The following is a 27,718-nucleotide window of genomic DNA, read 5'->3' as shown; positions in this document are numbered from 1 at the left end:
CAACACTATATGGACAATCACATACTCTAGTGCTTTGTATACATTTAGAATGATGATATGATTATATTTTATGATCTATTTTTCATTACACATACCACAAGCAACACACAGTTTTCTACTTTGCACCATGCTGTGGGGAAGCTGTTTCTGAAGGAAAAAAAAAAAAAAAAAAAAGGATAAGGTGCCAGAGTCCAGCTCCAGCAGCCAGGGGATCAGCCTGAAGGGATGAGCAGTGTCAGTGGAAAATGATGGAGCCTCTGACTCGAGGTATGGGACTACATGTTTATTTCAAGCATCAGATCTTCTTTTATACTTTTTCAAAAACATTAGGTCAGAGGTTTTACATTTTCAGCTCCCCCTCACCCAGATTTATTATCTCCTTGTTGTCCTTCAAACAAAGTTCCTGCTTCAGTGATTCTCTCAGAATCATGTTTACTTGTGATTACATTGTAACTCATGCATACCACATTTCTCAGTTTATTTTTTATCTTTCTAAATCCTGCTTGCCCCTAGTATCTTAAGCTCACTATCTCCTAAAAAGGCTTCTATGCTATGCTATGCTAAGTCACTTCAATTGTGTCCAATTCTGTGTGACCACATAGACAGCAGCCCACCAGGCTCCCCCGTCCCTGGGATTCTCCAGGCAAGAACACTGGAGTGGGCTGCCATTTCCTTCTCCAATGCATGAAAGTGAAAAGTGAAAGTGAAGTTGCTCAGTCATGTCCAACTCTTAGCGACCCCATGGATTGCAGCCTAACAGGCTCCTCCGTCCATGGGATTTTCCAAGCAAGAGTACCAGAGTGGGGTGCCATTGCCTTCTCCGAAAAAGGCTTCTAGCTATTCTTAATTATTCCTAAACCCTAAGCTCAGCAAACTTCTTTTGCCAGAAACATTTCCCTCACAAACAGGTCTCAGATAACAGTCTTTCCCATGGCTTCAAGCTGTGGCCTACGTGCTCATCCTGGGACATTCTTTGCAAAAATCCTTGAACAAATGTCAATGGTTATTTTATAGATTATTTTCTGGGCACAACTGCAGAAGGCTTTGTGCTTTCTTATGCTTCTCTCAAGAACAATAAGCACCTTAACATTCTTTCCAGCCAACTGAACCGAAGAAAGGAAGAAACAAGTCAGAATACAGAGCTAACTCCTGCATCCCGGGTCTGTGCCTGCGGAATGAGGAAAGGGGGCTGGGGCCATGCCTCCATTTTGTCAGTAATGCCTAACACGACTCCCGACAATAAGGAAAACCATTCAAATAGATAAGAAAAAATAATTTGCTTCTGGTCTAGGAGAATTCACGTCATGATCAAATGCTTCAAACCACACTGACCTGCAGCTTATATGATGCTCCTAGTACAGGGGATTCTGGGCTGCTTCAGGCCCTGGACAGATGGTCAAAGGCTCTGACTCACTTGGCCAAAGCCTGAAAAAAGGCTTTAAGGGCCCACCAAAGGCGCCTTGAGACAAGGTGTGAATGTGAGATTTATCTACCATATTATAAAATGAAATGCTTCCCTCCTCATATTCTAGGAAGATACACACTCTGGCCGGGTGCACCTTTACAGTGAGTTTTGTTTCTGGAGAGGTGAGTGCCCAGTACTCCTGCTTATAGAACCTGAGGGCCTAGAAACCATCCTCAGGTTTGATACAAACTCTGCCCTTTCTCATTACATGAGGCCTACAAATCCCCAGGTCCCATGCGCCATGGGTCCCGACCTCTACTTCCCAGTACCACGTCCCTGTGGTGATGACCTGATGACCCAGCACACAGGGAAGAGAATAAAATCTCTGTGGGTCCTCAGGCAGGTCTTGAGACTTCTCTCCCCAGGTTACACGTCTGTTCCCTTCCGACAAGAAGAGGGAAGGATGGGCGGTGGCTGGATCCAGAGTAATATCCACTGAAAAGACAATAACCATTTTAATATCTGAAAAAGAGGGTGCTATTATTACCCTGAGATATTTTTGAGCTTGTGGGGCACTCATATATTTCCACTTGGACTCTTTCATCTGCCCTCTTTCAATAAATCCTCAGACTGATCCTGAGAGAGTAAGAAGTAGTCTCTTTTCTGCCATCAGGGAATAATTTCACTTACCAGCCTGGAAAAATTCTTTCCTCCAGTCTAAAAAGAAAATAAATAGTCATTATCATACCTAGTACCTGAATTTCCTTGTACAAGAGGCAATTTCTTCTTTCTAATGCTTCTTTTGCTAAGGATCCAAAAGTATTCTATAACTTATCCTTGAACTAAAGCTTTCACTGTTTTTCTTATTAAATATTCTTATAAGAATGAATTCCTCTAAATTATTCTTTATATAGTGCAGACTATAGGCATTCCCAACAAACAGTTACCCTCTTCTTAAACAAATAGCTAAATTATATGCTTGCCTTTCACCACCTTCACTGAATTTAGTTGAGACTACATGACTGAATTGTAGGCAATAAAATGTGCTCAGCACAAGACCATATCATTTCTAGGTTTGACAATAAAATAGTTCATGTTATTTTTTTTTTCATTTTCATTCTTACTGTACACTTTCCCACCCAACCAAGAACTGTAAGGCCCTAAAAATGGAGAAAACTGGAAAAAAAAAAAAAACCACCTAGTCCTCAGAGTTACTGTTTTAAGTGAGTTGCTGTGGAGAGCCACTGACCAAGATGATATAATTTATATGAGTGTGGTTAAACTGTGGAGATAATAGGAATTGCTTTAAAAAAAAAAAAAATCAAAGCTAATTACACTGCTTGTTGCAGAAATTGCTATTGTAAAGTGAAAGCAAAATACTGTAACCAACACTTTAAAAATGTGTGGTCTTGGTTTAATGCTTAGGTAATAGGAGTGACAAAAAAAGGTGAAACTGACTGCATGTAGAGACATCCATGATACGTGTGTGTGTTAAGTTGCTTCAGTCATGTCCAGCTCTCTGCAACTCTATGGACTGTAGCCCACCAGACTCCCCTGTTCATGGGATTCACCAAGCAAGAGCACTGGAATGGGTTTCCATGCCCTCCTCCAGGAGATCTTCCCAACCCAGGGATTGAACCTGTGTTTCTTATGTCTCCTGCATTGACAAGTGGGTTCTTTAACACTAGCACCACCTGGGAAGCCCAGGATATCCATGATAAGAGGAGACAAAACAGTTGCTAAGACAGTTTCCTATGAGTATTTAGGAAACATACCTTATGCACTACACAGGACTAAAGGAGCTAATTTGAAGAGGGTATTCACTGGGTCTGTTACTAACATCCTATTAAAAAAAAACTATTCATTTAATAATAATTATTCACCTTTTTTCACTCATAAATCAAAATAAATGTAAAGCTTCCAAAATGGGTAAATTTTCAAAGTTAAAAGGTGACTATCTAGCCAAGAGTGAACAAACTATGTATGGCCTGGGAGCCAAATCCGGCCCATCCCATGTTTGTTTAAATACAGTTTTATTGTAACACAGCTGTGTGTGTGCATGTGTGTGTTCAGTTGCTGAGTTGTGTCCGAGTGTTTGCGATCCCATGGACTACAGCCCACCAGGCTCCTTTATCCATGGGATTCTCCAGGCAAGAATACTGGACTGGGTTGCCATTTCCTTCTCAACACAGCCATACTAATTATGTATTGTCTGTGGCTGCTTTTGTGCTAAAAGGGCACAGTTGAGTAATTGTGACAGAGACCATGTAACCCATCAACCTTACAATATTTACAGTCTTGGCCTTTACAGAACAAGTATGGCCATCACTTTTGTAGGCCACCTAAAATAAGAGATGAAATTAAAAGTGCACTCAGCACAAGGGAATAGTGCAATTTATTTATGAAGTAGAGTCTTTTAGGAAAATTAAGAGTGAGCAGAAATCAAGATGATGGACTTTTTACAGCTTTACCAGGGACCTTCAAGTGAGCAAACATAACGGGGGACCTTAGAAAAAAAATGAGATTGGCAAATAAGTCTATAGTTGTATTTTTCCAACAATGATTGACACATGAAACTAACTGAAAGAAAATGTATGAGAAACCTATCAACATGAAGAATATTTCTGGAAGAGCTGAGTAAATAACTAAGCAAATGTTCTTCCCCAAGGCAACAACTGAGACTCGAGAAATTGTGAAAAATGATCACTTTATATTGAGACATATATGAGTCATTCATGAAAAAATATTTAAAACTGTTTAATTGAAGAATGACAATAAAAGGATGATCTCTTTTTAAAATAAAATTAAGTTAGTAATAAAAAAGAAGCAAATTTTAGATACACAGAACATCTGGGTATTAATCAATATATTTATAAATAATCTGTGAATCAAAAAGAAAATTTTGAAAATATTTGGAATTGAATAAAAATGAAATCACTACCTACCAAACTATTGAATGCAGCTAAAAGTATTGCCTAGAGGGAAACTTAGAGCTTTAAATGTTTGAAGCAGAAACAGTATTATTTTAAACCAGTAACCTAAGCTTCTCCCCAAATGGACTAAAAGGAGAAGAATAAACTAAATTAGAGCAACAGAACAGAATTTTGAATCTAGAAGTCAATTTATGATCAAGTGATGTCTTTTCAAAAGTTACCAATGCAACTCAATGAGGAAAAGTATACTATTTTCAAGAGTTGGTGTTAACACAGTTGGATATCCACATACAAAAAAAAAAAAAAATACATTTAGATCTTTCTCTCTACCCACTCAAAACAACTAACTCAAAATGTGTTATAGACCTAATGATAATAGCTAAAAATATAAAATTTTCAGTAGAAAAAAATAGATAAAAAATTGAATAATCTTGTTATACAAGGATAACTGAAGATGTAATATAGTAAGAATAATAAAAACCGCAAAAAAGAAAATTATATTTTACTGTCATTTTTAATTTCTGCTTTAATCAACTTGTAAGATGCATGTGAGAAAAAGATGAAAAGAAAAAATGCTTTAAAAATTATTGTTCTTGCTATGTTTGCTAAGGAAAAGAAGTTGTGTTCTGTACTTTTTTCTGTTAGCAGTACAATACTGCATAGACTTTAGGAGCTTAATTCTGTATCTTAGAATCATCTTCTTCAGGGCCATGCACTTACCAGGGTACAATGATGTCTTCTGCCAGCCTGAAAGTGAGCAAAATGAGATACTGTTATTCCCCTTTTCTGGTCCTTCTCATAGCTTTTCCTCTCTCGTCACTGGCATTCTCTGAGTATTCAGTGACTTATTTACCTCTCCATCCCTTCCCTTCCGCACAATACTGTGACCATGCCTTTAACTTTAGAATGGTTTGGCCTGTGAGTGGGAAAAATATATAAAGTTAGCAGGAAAATCAAGCTAGAAGCAAGAGAAGGAAAAAAAGAAAAAAAGATAGAAAATAAAGAAGTGATGGAAAGAAAGGTAGGTAGTTTAGGAAATGAAGATGGAAAGAAAGAATAATAGACAAACTGGAAGGAATGAGGGGAGGAGGAAGGAAGGGAGAAACATGAAGAACAGACGTGAAAGGATAAAGAACTAAAAGAGTAAGACAAAGACGGAAACAGTAAAGAAAGGAATAGTAAGGGGATGGAGAGAAAGGAAGGAAAGCTTTAGAAATATCCATCAAAATTACTTTTTTTTTCATCTCAAGGAAAAGATATCATCAATTAAAAAAGAAAATGAGTTAATTCATTTTTACAGACTCTCTTCCATTCATGCTTCTATGGTGAGCACATACAAGGGTATATTATGCCTGACTCTTTTGGGAAGGAGGTTTAGAGAAGAGTTAGGTATTTGATTATCTGTGGAATTCTATCCAGTGAATGAACTTCTGAGTTACTTACCATTCTGAAATTGAGCTTTCCTCTCATCTGAAAGGAGATGTACATGTAAGACAGGGACTCTCAAAGAGATGAAGAAGACAAAGAAAAAAAGATATGCTTTTTACTGAGGGGTTTATCTTAATTATTACTATTATTAGTCAAGCCATTGCTCTCTTCTGAAATTGTTTTTTATGAATAAAACGTTGAATCACATGATTTTAAGTGTTAAATCAAGGCAAGCAGATAAATTATTCCTAGCATGATAGCTGCAATATGTACAGGCAGTAGGGGAATGCAAAAGACACACGAAATAAGGAGTTAAGGGGGAAGAATAAAGGAAAGCAAGGGGTTACCAGCAGAGGACAATCTTGCAAATATTTGACTACTAGAATACAATTACCAATTTCATTTTGCAATTTTCCTGAAAAACAAGAGTGAAAAACGCATTTTAATGTTCCAGTGTAACAAACACCTAAAGTTGCTTGGAAGGACGACACTAGATGACTTAAATTAGCTCATTAAGGTTTAAAAAACCCTCAGTTTTCTCCAACACTTGTTTCAAAAAAGAAAGAAAATAAGAAAACATATTACATGTTAATATAGATAAATAAGTTTACAGTTAAAATTCAAGAGGGAAATTATCCAATTCCTCCATGAAGGTATCCTTTTAGTCATGATAATCATCACATGCAATGCTGTCATGCTATAAATCATCTGTGCAATGGAAACTACAATTTATTCAATGTTTCCAATGACAAATATTTGCTAAGTGCTTTATGTAATTAATTAATACTAGAAAACTAATTGTGAAATAGTGCTCCTCTGTTCACAAAAGAAAAATCTGAGAATCAAAGGGGTAAGTAGCATGAAGAAATTTCTGTTGGTTAATGGACAGATCAATAATTTGAACTCAGCTCTGTTTAAATGTGAAGTGAAGATGCTGTATCCCTATGTCTCCCTGTCCCTATCCCTTCTGTATCCCTATAAACGTTCACTCCTGGTCCAGCCTGCTGAGTCTTCAATCACAAGACAGAGAACAGTGGCATTCTCTAAAAGGAAGAATTTATTGTACTTTTTCAACAGGGTCCTGCATAGAAGAGGTTTTGAATTTTTCTTAGAATCAGATCAAGGGCATAGTAAGCACCACGAGAGTTTTTTCAAATATATTCTCATTAGAATTTCATTCATTTCAGAGGCATGAGAAGGAGTTACTGTTAACATCATGGAGACAATCAAAATATAACAATACATCAGATAAAGAGAACAGTGAATAGGAAAAGTGAGTTAGCTGATGAAAGCAGAACAAACAGAAACAGGTAATAGAAGTTAGTAATATAGTAAGAATGAATAAAATTCACAAAAGAGAAAATTATACATAGGAAGTAGGAGGATTGAAAAAGAGAAGATGTAAGAAAAATCACTATAGATCATATCTTATAAATTGTTATTAAAGTTTACCATTTTCTATCCTGAGTTGATCTGAAAAAATAAAAAGTAATATATAAATCACCACAATATTGTAAAATAATTAGCCTCCAATGAAAATAAATTAATTAATTAAAAAAGAATTCTTATTAAAGAGCTAATAGGAAGATCATATTTTGTAAAGAGTCATTGAAGTTTACCATTTTCCTTCCTAAGTTGATCTGAAAAAAATAAAAATAATCATATAAGAATTTTTAAGAAACAGCTAATAAGAAGATTATATTTTGTAAAGAGTCATTAAAGTTTACCATCTTCTTTCCTAGGTTGATCTGAAAAAAACAAAAAAGTAACATAAGAATTCTTATGAAACATTTAACAGAAAGATCATGTTTTGTAAATAATCATTAAAGTTTACCAAGTTCTTTCCTAAGTTGATCTGAAAAGTAAGAAGTAATATAAAAATCACTAAGAAATGGAAGCAAACACAAAAACCTTCCAAAATCTCTTCACCTGTTTTATATATAATAGATTACCCACTTTAGAGTGAAGAAACATATTTATTTTCTAGGTGGTGTTCTGTAAAATATACAGGGGTCACATTGCTCTTTACCAAATGATGAAGTAGAAAAAGAAATTTTAATTTATTATGACTGAACTTAAAATCCCACAAAATGATTTCCCAAAGCCCTTTTAATGATATGGTAACAATACTGTTATCATCACCATCATCATCACCGTTACGACAATTGACTTTTACTGAAGTACTTTCCCGGTACTAGACTCTATGATACTTGTTTTAGAGGTAGCATTACATTTGGTCATCAGAAGTGCTCCAGATAAGTAATTACACATATGCAGAGCAGTAAAGTGAAGTTAGAGCAAAGATACATTACTTGCTGAATTCCCCACAGTTGCTTATTTCAGAGTCAGAGCTTTATCCAACATTTGTCTGACATCATAAATAACTATTTTACCCAATACAAATATCTGTTCTGTTTTCTGTATTATCTCTGGGCATTTCAGCATCATTTTTAAAAGCAGTCTTTCATCTTCTTGTTGAAGAGTATGTCAAATGATGGATGAGATTTAGTAATGAATTCACTTTTAAAAGTAATGCCATTTAAAAGAAAACTGGACATCCTCCATCCCTGAAAATAGCTTTTTTAAAAGGTGAAACTCTCCCTAGGATTATAAGAGGTAGAGCTAGCCATTATTTTTAAAACTATCTAAGTAACAGTTAAGAAAATTTTTTCTTTAGAGAAATTCCCTTTTCATAAAAGTGAAGTACTAGTTATCTTTTGTTACTTTGATGACCAAGTTCTTAGATTATTAAAACTATATGGCAGAAAAATTCATACTGGAAAAGAATCATAAATCTTGTTTCCATATACACCCTATTTTCAACTCCACAATGCACTTTAATTCTTCGTTACCTTTGACATTGATATGTCAAGAAATTGTTAAAGGTTTTTATGGGATTTGGACTTCCTCTTCTGTTTTATGATCCTATTTACTACATACAAATAATATCTATTTTCCATAAAATTTTTTGTGTGTGTTATTTTTTATTTTTATTTTTTTTAATTTTATTTTATTTTTAAACTTTACATAATTGTATTAGTTTTGCCAAATATCAAAATGAATCCGCCACAGGTATACACGTGTTTTGTCTGCATATTTCTATAAAATTTAACACTGTTTTGGTCCCTCTCTATTTGTTATCATTTGCTTTGACTTTCATTGTAATATGAGTGAGTGCAAGTCTCTCAGTCGCGTCCAACTCTTTGTGACCCCATGGCCTATACAGTCCATGTAATTCTCCAGGCCAGAATACTGGAGTCAGTAGCCTTTCCCTTCTCCAGGGGATCTTCCCAATCCAGGGATTGAACCCAGGTCTCCAGCAGTGCAGGTGGATTCTTTACCAGCTGAGCCATAAGAGAAGCCCAAGAATACTGGAGTGGGTAACCTATCCCTTCTCCAGGGCATCTTCCCCACCTAGGAATCGAACTGGGGTCTCCTGCATTGCAGGTGAATTCTTTACCAACTGAGTTATCAGGGAAGCCCCTCATTGTAACATAATTCTTCCAATAACAGGTCTCTCTGGTAAAAATATATAAGCATATAAAAACTGTTAGTTATTTTTAACCAACCTACTCCAATAATCCATAATTGAACCTAATATGTGTCAAAACAGAAAAAATGGGATGTGCACTTGCCTGTGTATTTTATTATTAGACAAAGAGACTTTCAGTAAAAGAATGAAGCCTTAGATAAAGTAGCACCCTCAAATACTATGCAGTACTATGTAATATTGTGTGATACATAGCAAGACTATGTAAAGAGTTTGTCAGACACTCAAAAAGTTAAACACTTCATATTTCCTATTTCAACCACAGTAGTGAAAATCAAATTAGTCATTTAACATAATCAAAAACCTCCAACTATTAATTCTTTTATTTACTATATTTTATTATTAACTCTTGTATTTACTATATTATATTTTACTACATTCATATTATGTACTCCAAATGAAACAAATCTAAATGCCAAGTGCTTAAAACCATAAAAAAAAGAAAACATAAAGTTACATTATCATAACCTTGGGTTTGAGAATGAATTCTTAGAAATGATACCAATGCAAAAGAACACAAGAAAGAACAACAGATAAATTGGAGTTGATTTTTTAAAACTTTGAAAACTTCTGTTCATCAAAAGATTGAATAGTGAAGAGACAAGGTATAGAATGGGAGAAAATATTTGCAAATTACATATTTTAAGGGCCTAGGATCAAATATATATATAAAGAAAATAAAGTTCTGACTGCTCAGTGATTGGAAAAAAAAAAAAAAAGAATCCAGTTTTAAAATGAGCAAAGGTCTTTTAAAAAAAAATGAGCAAAGGTCTTGAATAGACATTTCTCCAAGGAAGATGTACAGTTGACTAACTAGCATATGAAAAGATACTCAATTTCTTTTGTCCACTGGTAGATGCAAATCAAAACCCTAATGAGATACCACTTTCCAGGCACTACTATGACTATAATTTTCAAAAATAAAAAGTAACAAGTATTATTGAGATAGAAGACACACTGGAACTCTAATACATCGCTGATTGTAATGTAAAATGGTGCCATCTTTATAGGAAACAGTTTGGCAGATTTTCAATAAACTAAACAAAGTATGCCATATGACCCAGTAATTGCTAAGTATACACCCCTACAACTGAAAACAGGCATTTAAAGAAAAACATAGCAATCGAAAGCAATACCATTCACAATAATCAAAAAAGCATAAAAAGGCCAAATGTCCATCAACAATTTATGGATAAGCAAAATGTGGTATACCTAGACAATGAACTCGGCCTTCAAAAAGAATGAAGTACTGACACATGCAACAACATAAATGAACCTCAAAAACCTCATGCAAGTGAACAAAGGCAAACACAAAAAATGTGGCAGAGAATATAATTCCACGCATATGGGATCAGAGACAGAAGGCAGACCAGTGGCTTCCAGAGACTAAGAAGTGGGGGAATGAGAAGTGACTTCTTAATGAGTGTGAAGTTTACTTTTAAGGTGATAAAATTATTTTGGAACTAGATGGAAGTGATAGTTACTCAGTATCATGAATGTATCAAACGCCACTGAATTGCACACTTCAGTGGTTAACTTGACATTAGGTGAATTTTACCTCAATAAAAGTAAAAAATAAATCAATAGAAGCAATCCAAAAATTAAATAACAGAAGGTCAAATCAATTCATTTTCTCACGGACAAAGCCGTTGGTTCTAACAGTGCAAAAATACTCATAGATAGAGTTGCTGTCATGTAGAAGGGAATGGCACCCCACTCCAGTACTCTTGCCTGGAAAATCCCATGGATGGAGGAGCCTGGTAGGCTGCAGTCCATGGCGTCGCTAAGAGTCGGACACGACTGAGCAACTTCACTTTCACTTTTCCCTTTCATGCATTGGAGAAGGAAATGGCAACCCACTCCAGTGTTCTTGCCTGGAGAATCCCAGAGACAGAGGAGCCTGGTAGGAGGCCGTCTATGGGGTTGCACAGAGTCGGACACGATTGAAGCGACTTAGCATAGAGTTGCTCTCATAGAGTAAAGGGCTGACATTGCTCTAGTTACGTAATGTATATTTGTCTGAAGATAAAAGACCCACCTTGTTCTAAGTTCTTTTCTTCCTTCATTGTCTCTGAAAACATATTAGACAAAATTTGAACAATAGGCAAAAACAAATTGAAACAAATTTACTACAGATTATATTGAAGCAAATTGCAAACAGGACAGAGTTTCAAATAGATTGGTTTGCAGGGGAAAACTTTTATTTTGTGTAATATCAAAATACTGGAAACCTTTCCTTGTTATTATCTAATACTATGATGTTTGCTGCAAGGATATCTTTTAAGTGGATCAAAACTTGAAACTCACAGTTTTTTTATTTTCTCTGCAAAACAGGTAAGATAAGTATTGATACTAAAAAATGGAGGTAATTAACAAATTAAAAATTCACAAATAAAATTACAGAGAAATGAATAGTAATTCTTTTATGGACAAAATTCTATTTTACATAATGCCAATGTACCAAGAACATAGCTTTTATATAAATCAGGTCTGATTTTTCTTCAATTATTTATTTTCCATTTGGGAGGAGATAAATTGTCCTTTTACTTCTTTCTCTTAATAAAAGATTAGATAAGCTCATTTATTTCCAATAAATTTATACAACTTACAAATGAATTAAGAATTAGAATCAATTAGGTTATTAGTCAAATCTTTGTACATGGATGAAGGTAACATACCTTTTTCTTTCTTCATGTTTTCTAAAAAAAAGGGGGGGGAATTTTTAATTTTCAGAATAAAAACAGATAAAGACAAACTCTTCACCTTATTTCTATCCACCAAATCCTTCCCTTGCTCTTTATTAATCCCTCTGGGGTCATTTCCTTTAAGCTTGCACAAATTCCTTTAGAGTTTCTCATTAAACAGATTCTAATACTATATTGATTGCTTTAGTTTATTATTAGGAATTTTAAAAGATATTTGGTGAAATTTTGCATCCTATTTTGTGCCAATATCCATTTTTCTGTTGTGATGACTATATTAACTTAAATTGAGTTTTTAAAAATTTTATCTTGATTTGATTTAAGATTTTATCTTGATTTTATTTAAAGCCAGTGTGTTAGTTTTTAGAATAAAATATTTTCATGGGATGTCATTCAATAATATTCATTGATTTCTACTGCTAAGTATCTAGGCTGAAAAAAAAAAATCTGTGTTTTTCCTTGAGTATTTCTGCATATTCAGAAGTTTTGAATTTGTATAATATTGCATATTTTATTTTCTAAGGAGTTGCTTTTTTTTTTTTCCTAAAAGCAACTTTAAAAATTGTGAAAACCCTGTGGTAAAATTTTCTTAACATTACCCTGCAAATCTTGATTGAGAATATAGGATTTTTTCTTTACATATTATAATGCAATCCTCCACCGGATTTAGGAATCTACTCTCTAATATAAGAAAAATAATTCCTATATACGACCATGAAGATTTCAACAAGGACTTCCCTGGTGTTCCAGAAGTTAAGAATCCATCTGCCAATGCTGGGGACAAGGATTTGATCCCTGATCCTGGAAGATCCCTCATGCCACAGAACAACTAAGCCTATGCACCACAACTACTGAATCAGTGCTTAGAGCTCATGTGCTGGAACTATTTTAGAGCCCACATGCTGTAATCCATCTGCCTAGAGCCTGTACTCTATGATGAGAAAAGCCACTGCAATGAGAAGCTTGTACACCACAATAAACAGTAGCCCCTACTCATCCCAACTAGAGAAAGCTGGTGTACAGCATCAAAGACCTAGCACAGCAAAAGGAAAAAAAAATTAAATAAATAAATTTTTCAACAAAATTATATCAGTGGTAGTCAATTCATAATATTTTTGCAGATATATCTGATAATGAAAAAAAATCATCATTAAAATATTTCCTAATAGATACTAGAGCTCATATATGACTCTTTACAGCTTCAAGCAGGTATTTCTAATGATAACAATCAAAACAACTCTGGAGAGAAAGAGAGAAACTGAGAGACTGAAAGAATCTACTCTCAATGAAAAGTTATCAAAATAGTTGACAAAAGTCAACTATTTATTCTGTTAATTTAAAAGAAATGTTTTCAGAAACTTTGTAGTTTGGATGAATAGTACACTTGATGAATTGCAATTTGTCAAAATCATTCTTAAATAGTGTTGTCCAAAACTAAATGAATGAGTTCCCATCAAAAGTACACAGTGGAGTGAAACTATTCCTGCTCTTGCCTCCAGTTCAGCTTTTATAAAGGAAAGTTCAGATTCTGCTCATCTCTATTATCATCACCATTCGGAAGCCATGTCAAAGTCTGTCAGATAGTGGACAGTTCCCTTAAGATATCATGACTTTAATTATTTAAGTATTTAGTAACTTACCATTTTTGTGATATTCCCTCCAGGATACTCCAATAATAAAGAACGTCACTAAGAGGTAGAGTAGTTGAATTGCAGGGAAAGTGTCTATGTCATTTACTCTGGGGGGAAATTCTGGAAAAGGTACACCAGAGAATTTTCTTATTAGTATCCAGACCAATCCTATTGTTTAATTCCACACTTCAATTCCACACTTCAAGTAACCTGTAAGTCTATGACCAAGTTTAAACCTTCATAGATAGACTTGGAGTGGAATGGATAGCAGCAACCACTCAGTAAACAATGTGGAATTGAATATCTCAGGGTAGGCCAAGGGTTGGCAAGATGCTTCTCCCATGGGTTGTAAAGGATTGCTGAGTGTGGACCCTTCACAATAAATGAGGGACTCTCTGTCAAATTCTAGATATGCCCTCATCATTTTCCTATATCCTATGAAGTTTAACATGATCTAGGTCAGGCATTGTCTGACAATGGCCTACAGGCCAAATCAAATCTGACATATATTTTTGGAAGATTTGTGATGTCTGAGTGAATTTCACATTGCTACATCAATGGGAAAATAAATAGTATTTGTGACACAAAATTAAAAACTCAAATTTTGTTGTCATTCCATTGAACTCAGCTACGCTTATTCATATACATGTGGTTTATAACTGTTTTTTTTTTCACTATAATAACAGATGAATAGTTTCATCAAGACTGAAATACAGTGACAGTTATAACTCCCTATTATTTTAAGTGGCTGGACTGTCACAGCATTGCAAAATTTTACTTTATATCTTTGCTTTATTGCCAGGTAATACTAAACATGTCAAAACATGTAAAAGGAGGGGGAGTAGAATTTGAATAAAACATTTTGAGATACATTAGGGTATGCATTGTCTTATTACTGAATTACATGTATTTATTATGCAACAATACTGTAGCTTTGTTAAAAGATAGCAATATGCACTGGCATTGCCAGACTAGCACTCATTACAATATTTTCAAATTATGGTAAAGCAACCATAAGAAAAATTATAAAATTAAAAATTAAATATCTCATTATAGAAAAGATCTGTTTCATGAAAATATAAAATGAAAATAAGGCTGCACCAAAGAAAGTTTTATAACTCATTTCTTAGTCAAGTAAGAGATGCCATTAACCAACAGTGCTGCTGCTGATAAGTCACATCAGTCGTGTCTGACTCTGTGCGACCCCATAGACAGCAGCCCACCAGGCTTCCCGTCCCGGGGTTCTCCAGGCAAGAACACTGGAGTGGGTTGCCATTTCCTTCTCCAATTAATGAAAGTGAAAGTGAAATCGTTCAGTCGTGTCTGACTCTTCGAGACCCCATGGACTGTAGCCTACCAAGCTCCTCCATCCCTGGGATTTCCCAGGCAAGAGTACTGGAGTGGGTTGCCATTGCCTTCTCTGTAACCAATGGAAGTGAGATTAATTTTGTTTGATTGAAGAAGCTAAAGAAATGTGTCCAGACTGAGAAAATAAACTCAAATCTATTAGTGCTTTGGTGAGCACATTTTTTCAAGTAGTTGAAGATATTAGAAAAATATCATCAGTCAATTAAGAAACCAGGGGACTATCTAGTTCTGGGAAATAATGGAATAGACACCTTTCCCTATGCCGCTAATAATTGAAGCCCCAAGCACTACATATATATAACAAATACAAAGAGACTCTAAAAGATGTCAGCAATGACATATATTGTGACTCTCTCTACCTCCATCTTTTTTTTTTTTTTTTTCTCTCCTAATGTATCCTTGAGTGGACGCTGGAGAAACCAATAATCCAGAAATGCCAATGGGTAAAGACAAAGCTTCCCAGATGCTGGTGGTGCTGGTGAAAGTCACTCAGTCATGTCTGACTCTTTGCGACCCCAAGAACTACACAGTCTACGGAATTCTCCAGCCCAGAATACTGGAGTGGGTAGCCTTTCCCTTCTCCACGGGATCTTCCCAACCCAGGGATTGAACCCAGGTATCCAACATTCCAGGTGGGATTCTTTACCAGCTGAACCACCAGGGAAGCCCAAATGACTCCTTGGTAAAGAATCTGCCACCAGTGCAGGAGACACAGGAAACACACGTTGGATTCCTGGGTCAGGAAGATCCCCTGGAGGAGGAAATGAAAGCCCACTCCAGTATTCTTGGCTGGAAAATCCCGTGGACACAAGAGCATGGTGGGCTACAGTCCATGGGGTGGCAGAGTCAGACACGACTGAGTACACACACGCATGCTAAGACAAAGTAACCCCCAAGAAAAGCTTGCTCTTTGTGGTCACAGGACCAGGAATGGACAACCTAATGAGATGAAAACTTGTAAGTGATAACTTCCTGACTCCAGCCAAACACCACAGAGAAAACCATAATCCCACTCCTGCTATTCAGCAAAGACTGAGTAGCCTAGTGATTCACCTAAACTCAGTTAAAAATGTGCCCCATCCTGTCCTGGCTGGTGTCACTGAGGGCAAAGTGGAGAGCTGGAACTTTCATTCCCACTCAGCAGCAGTGAGGTCAGTGCCCCTGCCCTGCCACAGAGTCGGTGGAAATACACAGAAAATAGTAATGAGGTGCCCTCACTCTACCAAGTGAGGTACTGTCAGCAGAGGACCAAAGGGGAACCTGAGCTTTCAGCCCTACCCAGCAGCAACAAAACGCCTCTCTCCTTCGACAGTGTTAAATAATGCTAAGTGGGAAACCGCTGCTTCCACCTTCACTTAGCAACATGAGATGATATCTTCATTTTCCCATACATGCGGTACCATTTGAGGCTTGATACAATAGATGATGTAATAAAATACACAGCCTGATAATATAAGACCCAAGATGTCCAGGATACAATAGAAAATCACACTTCATACCTGGGAGAACCAAGAAAATATCATCTTAAATGAAAAAAAGGCAATACATACTAACATCACAATGACAAAGATACTTGTCTAGGATTTTATGTGGTAATCATAAAAATAAGTAATTACAAACTCACTTTTGACAAATGAAAAAATATAGTCTTCATAAACAAATAGAAGATACAAAGGATAAAATAGAAATTTATGAAATAGAAAATACAATATTCAAAATAAAATAATCACTGAAGGTTTAACAGAGAATGGAGATGATAGAAGAATTAGTCAGTGAACTTGAAGATAGTACTATGCTAATTATCCAAACTGAACAATGAAGAGAAAATAGACTGAAATAAACAACAAAATCTCAATAACAAAAGATCTAATGTACATGTCATTGGGGTCCCAGGAGACTAGAAAGACTGTGAAGCTGAAAAAGTATTTGAAGAAATAATGACTAAAAATGTCCCAAATTTGACAAAAGACATTAACCTATATACTCAATAAGCTGAGCAAACCACAAATAAGATAAAACTAAACAAATCCATGCCAAGATACATCATAACCCAACTTCAGAAAAGTAAAGAGAAAAAAACTTTAGGAGTTTTTTTAGGAGTTAAAGGGAAATAGGCCAGGGGCGGCGGCCAGGAGGAGCAACCCCACGTCCAAAGAGTGGTGGCTGCATGGGCGCAGGAGGGCCTAGAGGAGCTATCCCACGTTGAAGGTCAGGTAGGCGGCGGTGAGGAAATACTCCTCGTCCAAGGTAAGGAGCAGCAGCTGCACTTTGCTGGAGCAGCTGTGAAGAGATACCCCACGCCTAAGGTAAGAGAAACCCAAGTAAGACAGTTGGTGTTGCAAGAGGGCATCAGAGGGCAGACACACTGAAACCATACTCACAGAAAACTAGTCAGTCTAATCACACTAGGACCACAGCCTTGTCTAACTCAATGAAACTAAGCCATGCCCGTGGGGCAACCCAAGACGGGCGGGTCATGGTGGAGAGATCTGACAGAATGTGGTCCACTGGAGAAGGGAATGGCAAACCACTTCAGTATTCTTGCCTTGAGAACCCCATGAACAGTATGAAAAGGCAAAATGATAGGATACTGAAAGAGGAACTCCCCAGGTCAGTAGGTGCCTAATATGCTACTGGAGATCAGCAGAGAAATAACTCCAGAAAGAATGAAGGGATGGAGCCAAAGCAAAAACAATCCCCAGCTGTGGATGTGGCTGGTGATAGAAGCAAGGTCCAGTGCTGTAAAGAGCAATATTGCATAGGAACCTGGAATGTCAGGTCCATGAATCAAGGCAAAGTGGAAGTGGTCAAACAAGAAATGGCAAGACTGAATGTCAACATTCTAGGAATCAGCGAACTCAAATGGACTGGAATGGGTGAATTTAACTCAGCTGACCATTATATCTACTACTGCAGGCAGGAATCCCTCAGAAGAAATGGAGTAGCCATCATGGTCAACAAAAGAGTCTGTAATGCAGTACTTGGATGCAATCTCAAAGACGACAGAATGATCTCTGTTCGTTTCCAAGGCAAACCATTCAATATCACAGTAATCCAAGTCTATGCCCCAACCAGTAATGCTGAAGAAGCTGGTGTTGAACGGTTCTATGAAGACCTACAAGACCTTTTAGAACTAACACCCAAAAAAGATGTCCTTTTCATTATAGGGGACTGGAATGCAAAAGTAGGAAGTCAAGAAACACCTGGAGTAACATGCAAATTTCGCCTTGGAATACGGAATGAAGCAGGGCAAAGACTAACAGAGTTTTGCCAAGAAAATGCACTGGTCATAACAAACACCCTCTTCCAACAACACAAGAGAAGACTCTATACATGGACATCACCAGATGGTCAACACCTAAATCAGATTGATTATGTTCTTTGCAGCCAAAGATGGAGAAGCTCTATACAGTCAACAAAAAGAAGACTGGGAGCTGACTGTGGCTCAGATCATGAACTCCTTATTACCAAATTCAGACTTAAATTGAAGAAAGTAGGGAAAACCACTAGACCATTCAGGTATGACCTAAATCAAATCCCTTATGATTATACAGTGGAAGTGAGAAATAGATTTAAGGGACTAGATCTGATAGACAGAGTGCCTGATGAACTATGGAATGAGGTTTGTAACATTGTACAGGAGACAGGGATCAAGACCATCCCCATGGAAAAGAAATGCAAAAAAGCAAAATGGCTGTTTGGGGAGGCCTTACAAATAGCTGTAAAAGAAGAGAAGCGAAAAGCAGAGGAGAAAAGGAAAGATATAATCATCTGAATGCAGAGTTCCAAAGAATAGCAAGGAGAGATAAGAAAGCCTTCCTCCGAGATCAGTGCAAAGAAATAGAGGAAAATTAGAGATAGAGAAATAGAGAATGGGAAAGACTAGAGATCTCTTCAAGAAAATTAGAGATACCAAGGGAACATTTCATGCAAAGATGGGCTCGATAAAGGACAGAAATGGTATGGACCTAACAGAAGCAGAAGATATTAAGAAGAGGTGGCAAGAATACACAGAAGAACTGTACAAAAAAGATCTTCACAACCCAGATAATCATGATGGTGTGATCACTGACTGCTGGGAGCCAGCATGAGGAATTCCGCCCGTGGCAAAGGTCATGAGGAAGGAGGCTCGACATACACAAAGGCAGGATCGAGCCTCAGGAGTCCCCTTGGAAATTCTCTAGCATCTACCCCCAAGACCAGAGCCTGCCTACTTTACTACTTTGTGCTCTCACCTCTGACTTTACAGGGAGCTGTCCCCCACCACCTCTTTCAGAGAAGGAGTTAACTTAGAGCTCCAGTTAATAATAATTCCTGGGCGTGATAGGAGTGTTTCAACCTACAAACTCCTCTGAAGCTTCTCTAGCCTGCCTGACCACATGTCTGGCCACATGTGATTGTTCACAGCCTCCCAACCATGAGAGGCACGAGATGCTTTAAACCTTCTAAAAACAGGTTCTTTAGAGAAGTTAGAAAACTATTAGTATAGTATAGTGGACTGATTAGAAATTGTATTGGTGAAGGGTTTTTCATTTGTTGAGCCAATGTTTGCTGCTAAGTCTCCACATCCCCTGCCCTTATACACATTAATGAATATATAGAAGAAATAAGTATTAACCTTTGATATTAATCACGTTAGACCTTGGGTTAAGTAAATTCTTCCCTTAATTAAAACCCACTACACCCTCACCCTATAGAAATGTAACTTTATCTGGTACCTTCGGAAGGTGGCGTCTGTTTTAAAAATAATCACCCCTGGAGAAATAAGTGTTCTGGTTGACTGACTGCTGTCACAAGGAGAGGGTCATAAATTGTCAGCAGGCCCCCTGGCCAGAAGATGATGTAACGCCCCTAGACCTCTGTATACATCTGTATGAAGCACCTGACTTTAATAAAAGTCAGGACTGCTGACCCCACATGACTTGTATAACATCTCTGTGTATAAAAACAGACCCTGGAAAAATAAAAAATGGGATCGGTTCCTCAAAATACTGGTCTCCTCATGTCATTCTCTCTCTCAACCTCTGGCTGAGTTTCCATCTAGAGCACAGAGGCCCGCCAAGCTTACTAATTTTGCCTGGGCTTCTAAGATCCGACTGGGGAGGCCGCAGTGTCTCCTCTCCCACGGGAGAATGGAAGGACACCTGCAGCCTACGTAAGTGGTGCAAACTTCTTGGCTTGAAGTTTTATTGGTTTTTCTCATAAACCAAGCTACTCAGCCTCTTTTCTGCACTGAATTTTCCTGCTGAGCTATCCTCATTCTATTACTCTTTATATCTCTAGTTAATATTTAATTAAAGCCAGTGTATTTGCCGACGCCGTCTCTCCTTCAAATTTCCCTGGATCCACCGGGGCTGGACCCTGGCAACTGACCTAGAGCCAGACATCCTGGAATGTGAAGTCAAGTGGACCTTAGAAAGCATCACTATGAACAAAGCTAGTGGAGCTGATGGAATTCCAGTTGAGCTATTTCAAATTCTGAAAGATGATGCTGTGAAAGTGCTGCACTCAATATCCCAGCAAATTTGGAAAACTCAGCAGTGACCACAGGACTGGAAAAGGTCAGTTTTCATTCCAATCCCAAAGAAAGGCAATGCCAAAGAATGCTCAAACTACTGCACAATTGCACTCATTTCACATGCTAGTAAAGTAATGCTCAAAATTCTCCAAGCCAGGCTTCAGCAATACGTGAACCGTGAACTTCCTGATGTTCAAGCTGGTTTTAGAAAAGGCAGAGGAACCAGAGATCAAATTGCCAACATCCACTGGATCATGGAAAAAGCAAGAGAGTTCCAGAAAAACATCTATTTCTGCTTTACTGACTATGCCAAAGCCTTTGACTGTGTGGATCACAATACACTGTGGGAAATTCTGAAAGAGATGGGAATACCAGATCACCTGACCTGCCTCTTGAGAAACCTGTATGCAGGTCAGGAAGCAACAGTTAGAATTGGGCATGGAACAACAGACTGGTTCCAAATAGGAAAAGGAGTATGTCAAGGCTATATATTGTCACCCTACTTATTTAACTTATATGCAGAGTACATCATGAGAAACGCTGGACTGGAAGAAACACAAGCTGGAATCAAGATTGCCGGGAAAAATATCAATAACCTCAGATATGCAGATGACACCACCCTTATGGCAGAAAGTGAAGAGGAACTAAAAAGCCTCTTGATGAAAGTGAAAGTGGAGATTGAAAAAGTTGGCTTAAAGCTCAACATTCAGAAAACGAAAATCATGGCATCCAGTCCCATCACTTCATGGGAAATAGATGGGGAAACAGTGGAAACAGTGTCAGACTTTATTTTTGGGGGCTCCAAAATCACTGCAGATGGTGATTGCAGCCATGAAATTGAAAGATGCTTACTCCTTGGAAGAAAAGTTATGACCAACCTAGATAGTATATTGAAAAGCAGAGACATTACTTTTCCAACAAAGGTCCGTCTAGTCAAGGCTATGGTTTTTCCTGTGGTCATGTATGGATGTGAGAGTTGGACTGTGATGAAGGCTGAATGCTGAAGAATTGCTGCTTTTGAACTGTGGTGTTGGAGAAGACTCTTGAGAGTCCTTTGGACTGCAAGGAGATCCAACCAGTCCATTCTGAAGGAGATCAGTCCTGGGATTTCTTTGGAAGCAATGATGCTAAAGCTGAAACTCCAATACTTTGGCCACCTCATGCAAAGAGTTGACTCATTGGAAAAGACCCTGATGCTGGGATGGATTGGGGACAGGAGAAGAAGGGGACGACAGAGGATGAGATGGCTGGATGGCATCACTGACTCGATGGACGTGAGTCTGAGTGAATTCCGGGAGTTGGTGATGGACAGGGAGGCCTGGTGTGCTGTGATTCATGGGGTCGCAAAGAGTCGGACACAACTGAGTGACTGAACTGAACTGAAAGGCATTTTCAGATTAAGGTAAGCTAAGAGAATTTCTTGCCAGCAGACCTGTCCTAAAAAAATAGCTAAATAAACGTCTTGAAATTGAAAGGGAATGATAAAATAAGAAGTCTTGGAACATCAGTAAGGAAGACAGAATAGGGAAGGAGTACAAACATGGACAAATATGATAGGTTTTTCTTTTTTTTTTTTTTTTTTTTTGAGTTTTCTAAAATATATTTGATGGTTGAAGCAAAAGTTATAACATTATGGATGTGAAGGTTGGACTGTAAAGAAAGTTAAGTGCTGAAGAACTGATGCTTTTGAACTGTGATGATGGAGAAGACTCTTGAGAGTCCCTTGGACTGCAAGGAAATCAAACACAGAATATTCACTGGAAGGACTTTTATTGAAGCTGAAGCACCTACTTTGACCACCTGATGCCAAGGGCTGACTCTAGAAAAGACCCTGAGACTGGGAAAGGTTGAAGGCAGGAGAAGGGGATGACAGAGGATGAGATGGTTGGATGGCATCACAGATTCAATGGACACGAGTTTGAGCAAATTTCGGGAGATAGTGAAGGACAGGGAGGCATGGGGTTCTTCAGTCCAGGGGGTCTCAAAGAGTGAGCAACTAAAGAACAATAGCAACAAAGTTTCAAGCATCTATTCAAAGTAGTGAAATGTCAGCACCAGTAGTCTGTGATAAAGTATCCACACAGCATACTCTCAGACTATTCTCCTATTTGTCTACTCAGAGAACCCTTAATTTTTGCTTTCATTGTGATGTAAGCTACACACTCAGCCTCCTAATATTTTTTCAGAATCTGGTGACCCATCTGGACCTTCTTTTTCACAACCATTTCTCTTTTTTCCTTTTTCCTATTCGACTCTCACTTTGACTCTTTAACCATCCATGCTATCATGAAGCTACCTTCCCACCTAAGACCCCATGTCACATTCCAGCTCAGTGTGAACTGGTCATCTTTTAGGCCTTGTTTCCTGCTTTGTGTGCGGCCTCAGACACACCCAGGAGTCCTAAGCCTTGCATATGGTACAGAGGATCATATTCTTGGTGCTGCAAGGAGGGAGTGTGATTACATTAAAAACAACAAGCAATTATTCTCTTCCCCTTTTGAAAGTAAGCAAATAAATGTGTACATAAGTCACTGTATCACCCACAAGAGCAGAATAAAATGCTATTGCGTTTTCTAGGTAGTTGTGTAAGAAATCCCATTTTCTACGTATTCTTTTATTTTGAAAAAGGTCATTTTATATGTGTGTGTGTGTGTGTGTGTGTAATATATGTATATGGAATATTCAGTTCAGTTCAGTTGCTCAGTCACGTCTGACTCTTTGTGATCCCATGAATTGCAGCATGCCAGGCCTCCCTGTCCATCACCAACTCCCGGAGTTCACCAAAACTCACGTGCATCCAGTTGGTGATGCCATCCAGCCATCTCATCCTCTGTCATCCCCTTCTCCTCCTGCCCCCAATCCCTCTATGGAATATTATTCAACCACAAAAAATTAAATTCTGCCATTTACAACAAAATGGATTGATCTGGATGGTATGAAGCTTGATTAAATAAGTCAGACAGAGAAATAAAAATACTGTATATTTTCTATTATATGTGGAATCTGGAAAACAAAACAAATAAACCAATACAACAAAAGAGAAACTGACACAGAAACAGAGAATAGCTAGTGGTTACAAGGAGAAAGAAAGCTGGGGGAAGAGGACAGATAGGGGAAGAGGATTAAGAGGTGTAAACTGCTAGATATAAATAAATAATATACTAGAATGTAATGTGCAGCACAGAGTATGTAGCAACATTATGTAATAATTTAAATGGAGTGTTAATACACAAAAACATCAAATCAATATGTTGCATACATGAAACTATAAATCAACTATACTTCAATAAGAAACAGTAAAAATGATACACTTAAATATTCCAGTTATGAGTGCTTCACTTAAACATTTAAAACATCTAACTGCAAACTAACAGCGGTTAGCAGATAATTTACTTAAAGATATAAATTTGGCTAAGAATCCAACAGAATTTTGTATAAATAGTAAAATCTTTTCCAATTGATTTCCTAGAAACTTAAATTTGAGTACATAACAGTACTTTACAACAATATATAAAAGATAAAATCTGAAATTTTATTTGGTGAGGCAAGTCACTATGTAAGACAGAATCACATCCAAGAGAATCAAATTTTATGACAAAAAGCAAGAATCTGAGAAATGAGCAATAAACAGGGAAAATCCTTTTTCATCTTTGAATCTGATCTTTACTGTGGAAGCCCACATGAAAAAACGTTCATTCTTTTTTTATATACAGTTTTAAAGGAGGTGGGCAACATAAGAGTGGTATGGGTGTGGGAGGTACAAACTATTGCGTGTAAGACAGGCTACAAGGACGCACTCAACAACACAGGGAACCCAGTCAATGTTTTGTAATTACTGTAAATGGAGCATAACCTTTAAAAGTATGTGAAAAAGCTCATTCATTTAAATGTAAATTCTAAGTGTAAATTTTTTCAGAAAATGCATTTGAAGTTAATAATATAGTCTTTTATGTCATTCAGATTATTTAATTGCTGTTTTTTTTAATGAATATCTAAGTAATTGATATAAATTTCAAGAATTCTTAGAATTTAAGTCTGAGATGTAGCCATCTCTACTTAATGAAATGTCATTTTACAGTTTCATTATGTGTAATGATGTATTTTACACAAAAAGAAGTATAAAATATTCTTATTCTTTTCATTTATATTAGTATTCTTCTTGCTAGAGGTCCACTAATTTCCTACCTATTTTCTCAGCCAAATGCCTGAGAAATGCCTGAGAGAACTGATTTTATCTACTTAATTGCTATTGGTACCATGTGAGCAGAAAGTTTGGTCCAGCTCTCCTTCTAGGTAAATGGTCATACCATCTACTGGTATTTTAGCTCCTTCATCCTATCTTCTTCCTCAAAAAGTGACCAGATCACCTGCCATTGTCTTATCTATCATGTATAATCATACTTCTTCTCCTAGCATTATCGGAGAAGGCAATGGCACCCCACTCCAGCACTCTTGCCTGGAAAATCGCGATGGAGGAGCCTGCTGGGCTGCAGTCCATGGGGTCGCTAAGAGTCGGACACGACTGAGCGACTTCACTTTCACTTTTCCCTTTCATGCATTGGAGAAGGAAATGGAAACCCACTCCAGTGTTCTTGACTGGAGAATCCCAGGGACGGGGGGAGCCTGGTGGGCTGCCATCTATGGGGTCGCACAGAGTCGAACAGGACTGAAGCGACAGCAGCGGCAGCAGCAGCCTAACATTATACTGCAAATTCACAGATAATGGTCAGCAGCAATAACATTGCTAAATCAAATTTTTATTTTTCAACCAATGTTCTTCAGTTTTCTACAGCATGGATATTATCTACCGTTCCATTCATTTTTTAATATAAATTGATGTGTCTTTCTAAAACATTATTTCCTACATCTATTCCTATCCATAGGACTATCATTCTCTGTCACTTCTTTGTCCTCATATTTTTCCACTACTGAGTATTGCTTTGAAAGCAAGCAAATTATTATGTATATTAACTAAATGCATAAAATCATAATCAGTAAAGCAATGAGAAAAATTGTGTTCAATTTCAAAAGTGACATATAATCATCATTGAGGAAGTCAATGTAACAAACTACATTATCTTTCCTATTATATATGCATATTTTAGACTCTAAACAGATTAATCAATAATAGCAAAAATGTGTATGTGATAATATGGTCTTCTACATAAGGAAACACTGGAGAAACCTACCTGTACATATCAACCATTCTAATGAAAAAAATAGCTACAACAAAAAGGTCTTCACTACATATTGCAAAGCAGTTCAATGTGTAAAGTTAACATCAAAGTAGCCCAATGCCATATTCTTGCATAAAACAATTTTAGAGCATTATATAAATCTTATGTTACAATAATTTGAATAATACCCCACTGATGGCCAGAAAAACTTTTTCCATACTCTATCTGTTCATGAGTTGTCCTCACTTATTTTTCCAAACAGATGGTTGCTTACTCACCTACAGTGGCATTATACATCAATTTTTTCAGGACTTGCTATATATCAGAATATTAGCCACCACAAGTTGGATCTCTACTCCACTCCTAAATATTTCTAATTAGTGCACATTAAAACATATTCACCATGGATATTAAAATTCATGAATATAAAAATATTAAAATAATATCTTGGAATTTCACAGCATTGTGTTCCTTAAAAGAAGCCTTTATTTCATCATTACACAGAGTGGCCAGTTTTGAGAGTAAAGTGTGTTAGTTGCTCAGCCACATCCAATTCTTTGCAACCCCACGAACTGTAGCCTGCCTGCCAGGCCCCTCCATCCATGGAATTCTCCAGGCAAGAATACTGCAGTGGGTAGCCATTCCCTTAGAGTAGCTTCCTGACCCAGGGTTTGAACCCAGGTCTCCTGCATTGCAAGCAGATTCCTTACTGTCTGAACCATGAGGGAAGCCAGTATGAGAGTATTTGTTTTCAGTTCTATGAGGTAATTTTTTATGACTTTAGAATGCAAATATCACACATTAATTGCTAATTGCTGATTATATTTTTGAAATAAGTGATGTTCTAATGACATACAGAAAAGAATGTATGGAAGTCAGATTGACCAGACCTGAAGGAGTGGAAATCCAAATCTCACGCCTTGTACCCTGAGGTCTGCTCTGTCTTTTACAAGACAAGTGCTTTTGTTAGAAGCATTAGCTAGACATACAGGCTTGCTGTCTCTCTCTAACACATGCAAACACAAAAGGACAAACAATATCAGCAGTATCAAAAAATAAAACTCACCTTTATGATTTCCATTCGTCATAGGTGATTTTCTATAGTGATCTATTGGATAAGTCACCATCTTAAGAAGAAAGATGTTTCACGTCAGTCACTTGTGGCCCAGAGAAAGTCTAAGCTTGGTCCTGAGTTGTGTTGGCAGGATTTTGAAATATCTTTGTGTCCCTTCTACAAACACAGAGGGAGAAGAGATTATATGACCCAAGGCAATATCCCCGGGTCAGAGAGAAGTTTCAGTCATATGAATTAGGTTTCTGGTTCTTGAGTGCTGCAGGTGCAGCATGGAATTAACCAGAAGCAGGAAAGGAGACCCTGTACTCTGAACCTTATATGATCATAAAACAATACTTCAGAAGCAGTTATTCATTTGAATATATCCACAAACAGCATATACACAGAAACTCAATTGATAAATCTCCGATTAGATTTCTTTTTTAATTTTTCTCGTCATGCAAGTCAACCATAGAGTATCTAGTGCTGAAACAAGAAGAACTTTTATGTTCACTTGATCATTTACATAGACCAATTATAGGCCAATTAAACTAAACCAGACTTGTTACTGCTTAACAATCCTGCCCAGGTCCTATCTCAGACTAATCAAATAGAAATTTCTTAGAGGTGGAAAGAAGGAAGAGAAGATAGAACTATGAATCAGTAATTTAAAATATATTCTCAAGTGACTACACTGTGCCCTAGTGCTCCCGTGCTCAGTTGTGTCCCACTCTTGCATGCCCCCGTGGACTGCAGCCTGCCAGGCTCCTCTGGCCATGGGATTTTCCAGAGAAGAATACTGAAGTGGGTTGCCATTTCCTCCTCTGGGATCTTCCCAGCCCAGGGATTAAATCCTGATCTCTAGCATTGCAGGTGGATTCTTTGCCTCTGAACCATCAAGGAAGCTGATTATACTGTACAGTCCAGAATTAAGAAATGCACTCTTAGGCTG

General features: G+C 37.2%; 1 protein-coding gene across 1 annotated transcript; it reads right to left on the bottom strand.

Moving 5' to 3' along the window:
• Positions 1-153: 153 nt before the first annotated feature.
• Positions 154-27,718, bottom strand: LOC147346989 (butyrophilin subfamily 3 member A1-like). The gene is made up of 12 exons (XM_086370795.1): positions 26,779-27,718; positions 13,659-13,769; positions 11,995-12,015; positions 11,355-11,387; positions 7,494-7,514; positions 7,386-7,406; positions 7,219-7,239; positions 6,161-6,181; positions 5,782-5,808; positions 5,059-5,085; positions 2,096-2,122; positions 154-1,900 (listed from the first exon to the last, which is right to left on the bottom strand). Exons 1-12 carry the CDS (start codon positions 26,837-26,839, stop codon positions 1,626-1,628), a joined length of 666 nt encoding a protein of 221 aa, XP_086226921.1. The 5' UTR covers positions 26,840-27,718; the 3' UTR covers positions 154-1,625.

The sequence above is a fragment of the Bos grunniens genome, chromosome 23, assembly GCF_055505025.1.
Source record: "Bos grunniens cultivar Pamir isolate PY7600 chromosome 23, Bosgru_T2T1.0, whole genome shotgun sequence".
Taxonomy (NCBI): Eukaryota; Metazoa; Chordata; class Mammalia; order Artiodactyla; family Bovidae; genus Bos; species Bos grunniens.
This window is presented reverse-complemented; position numbering and strand designations above follow the sequence as displayed.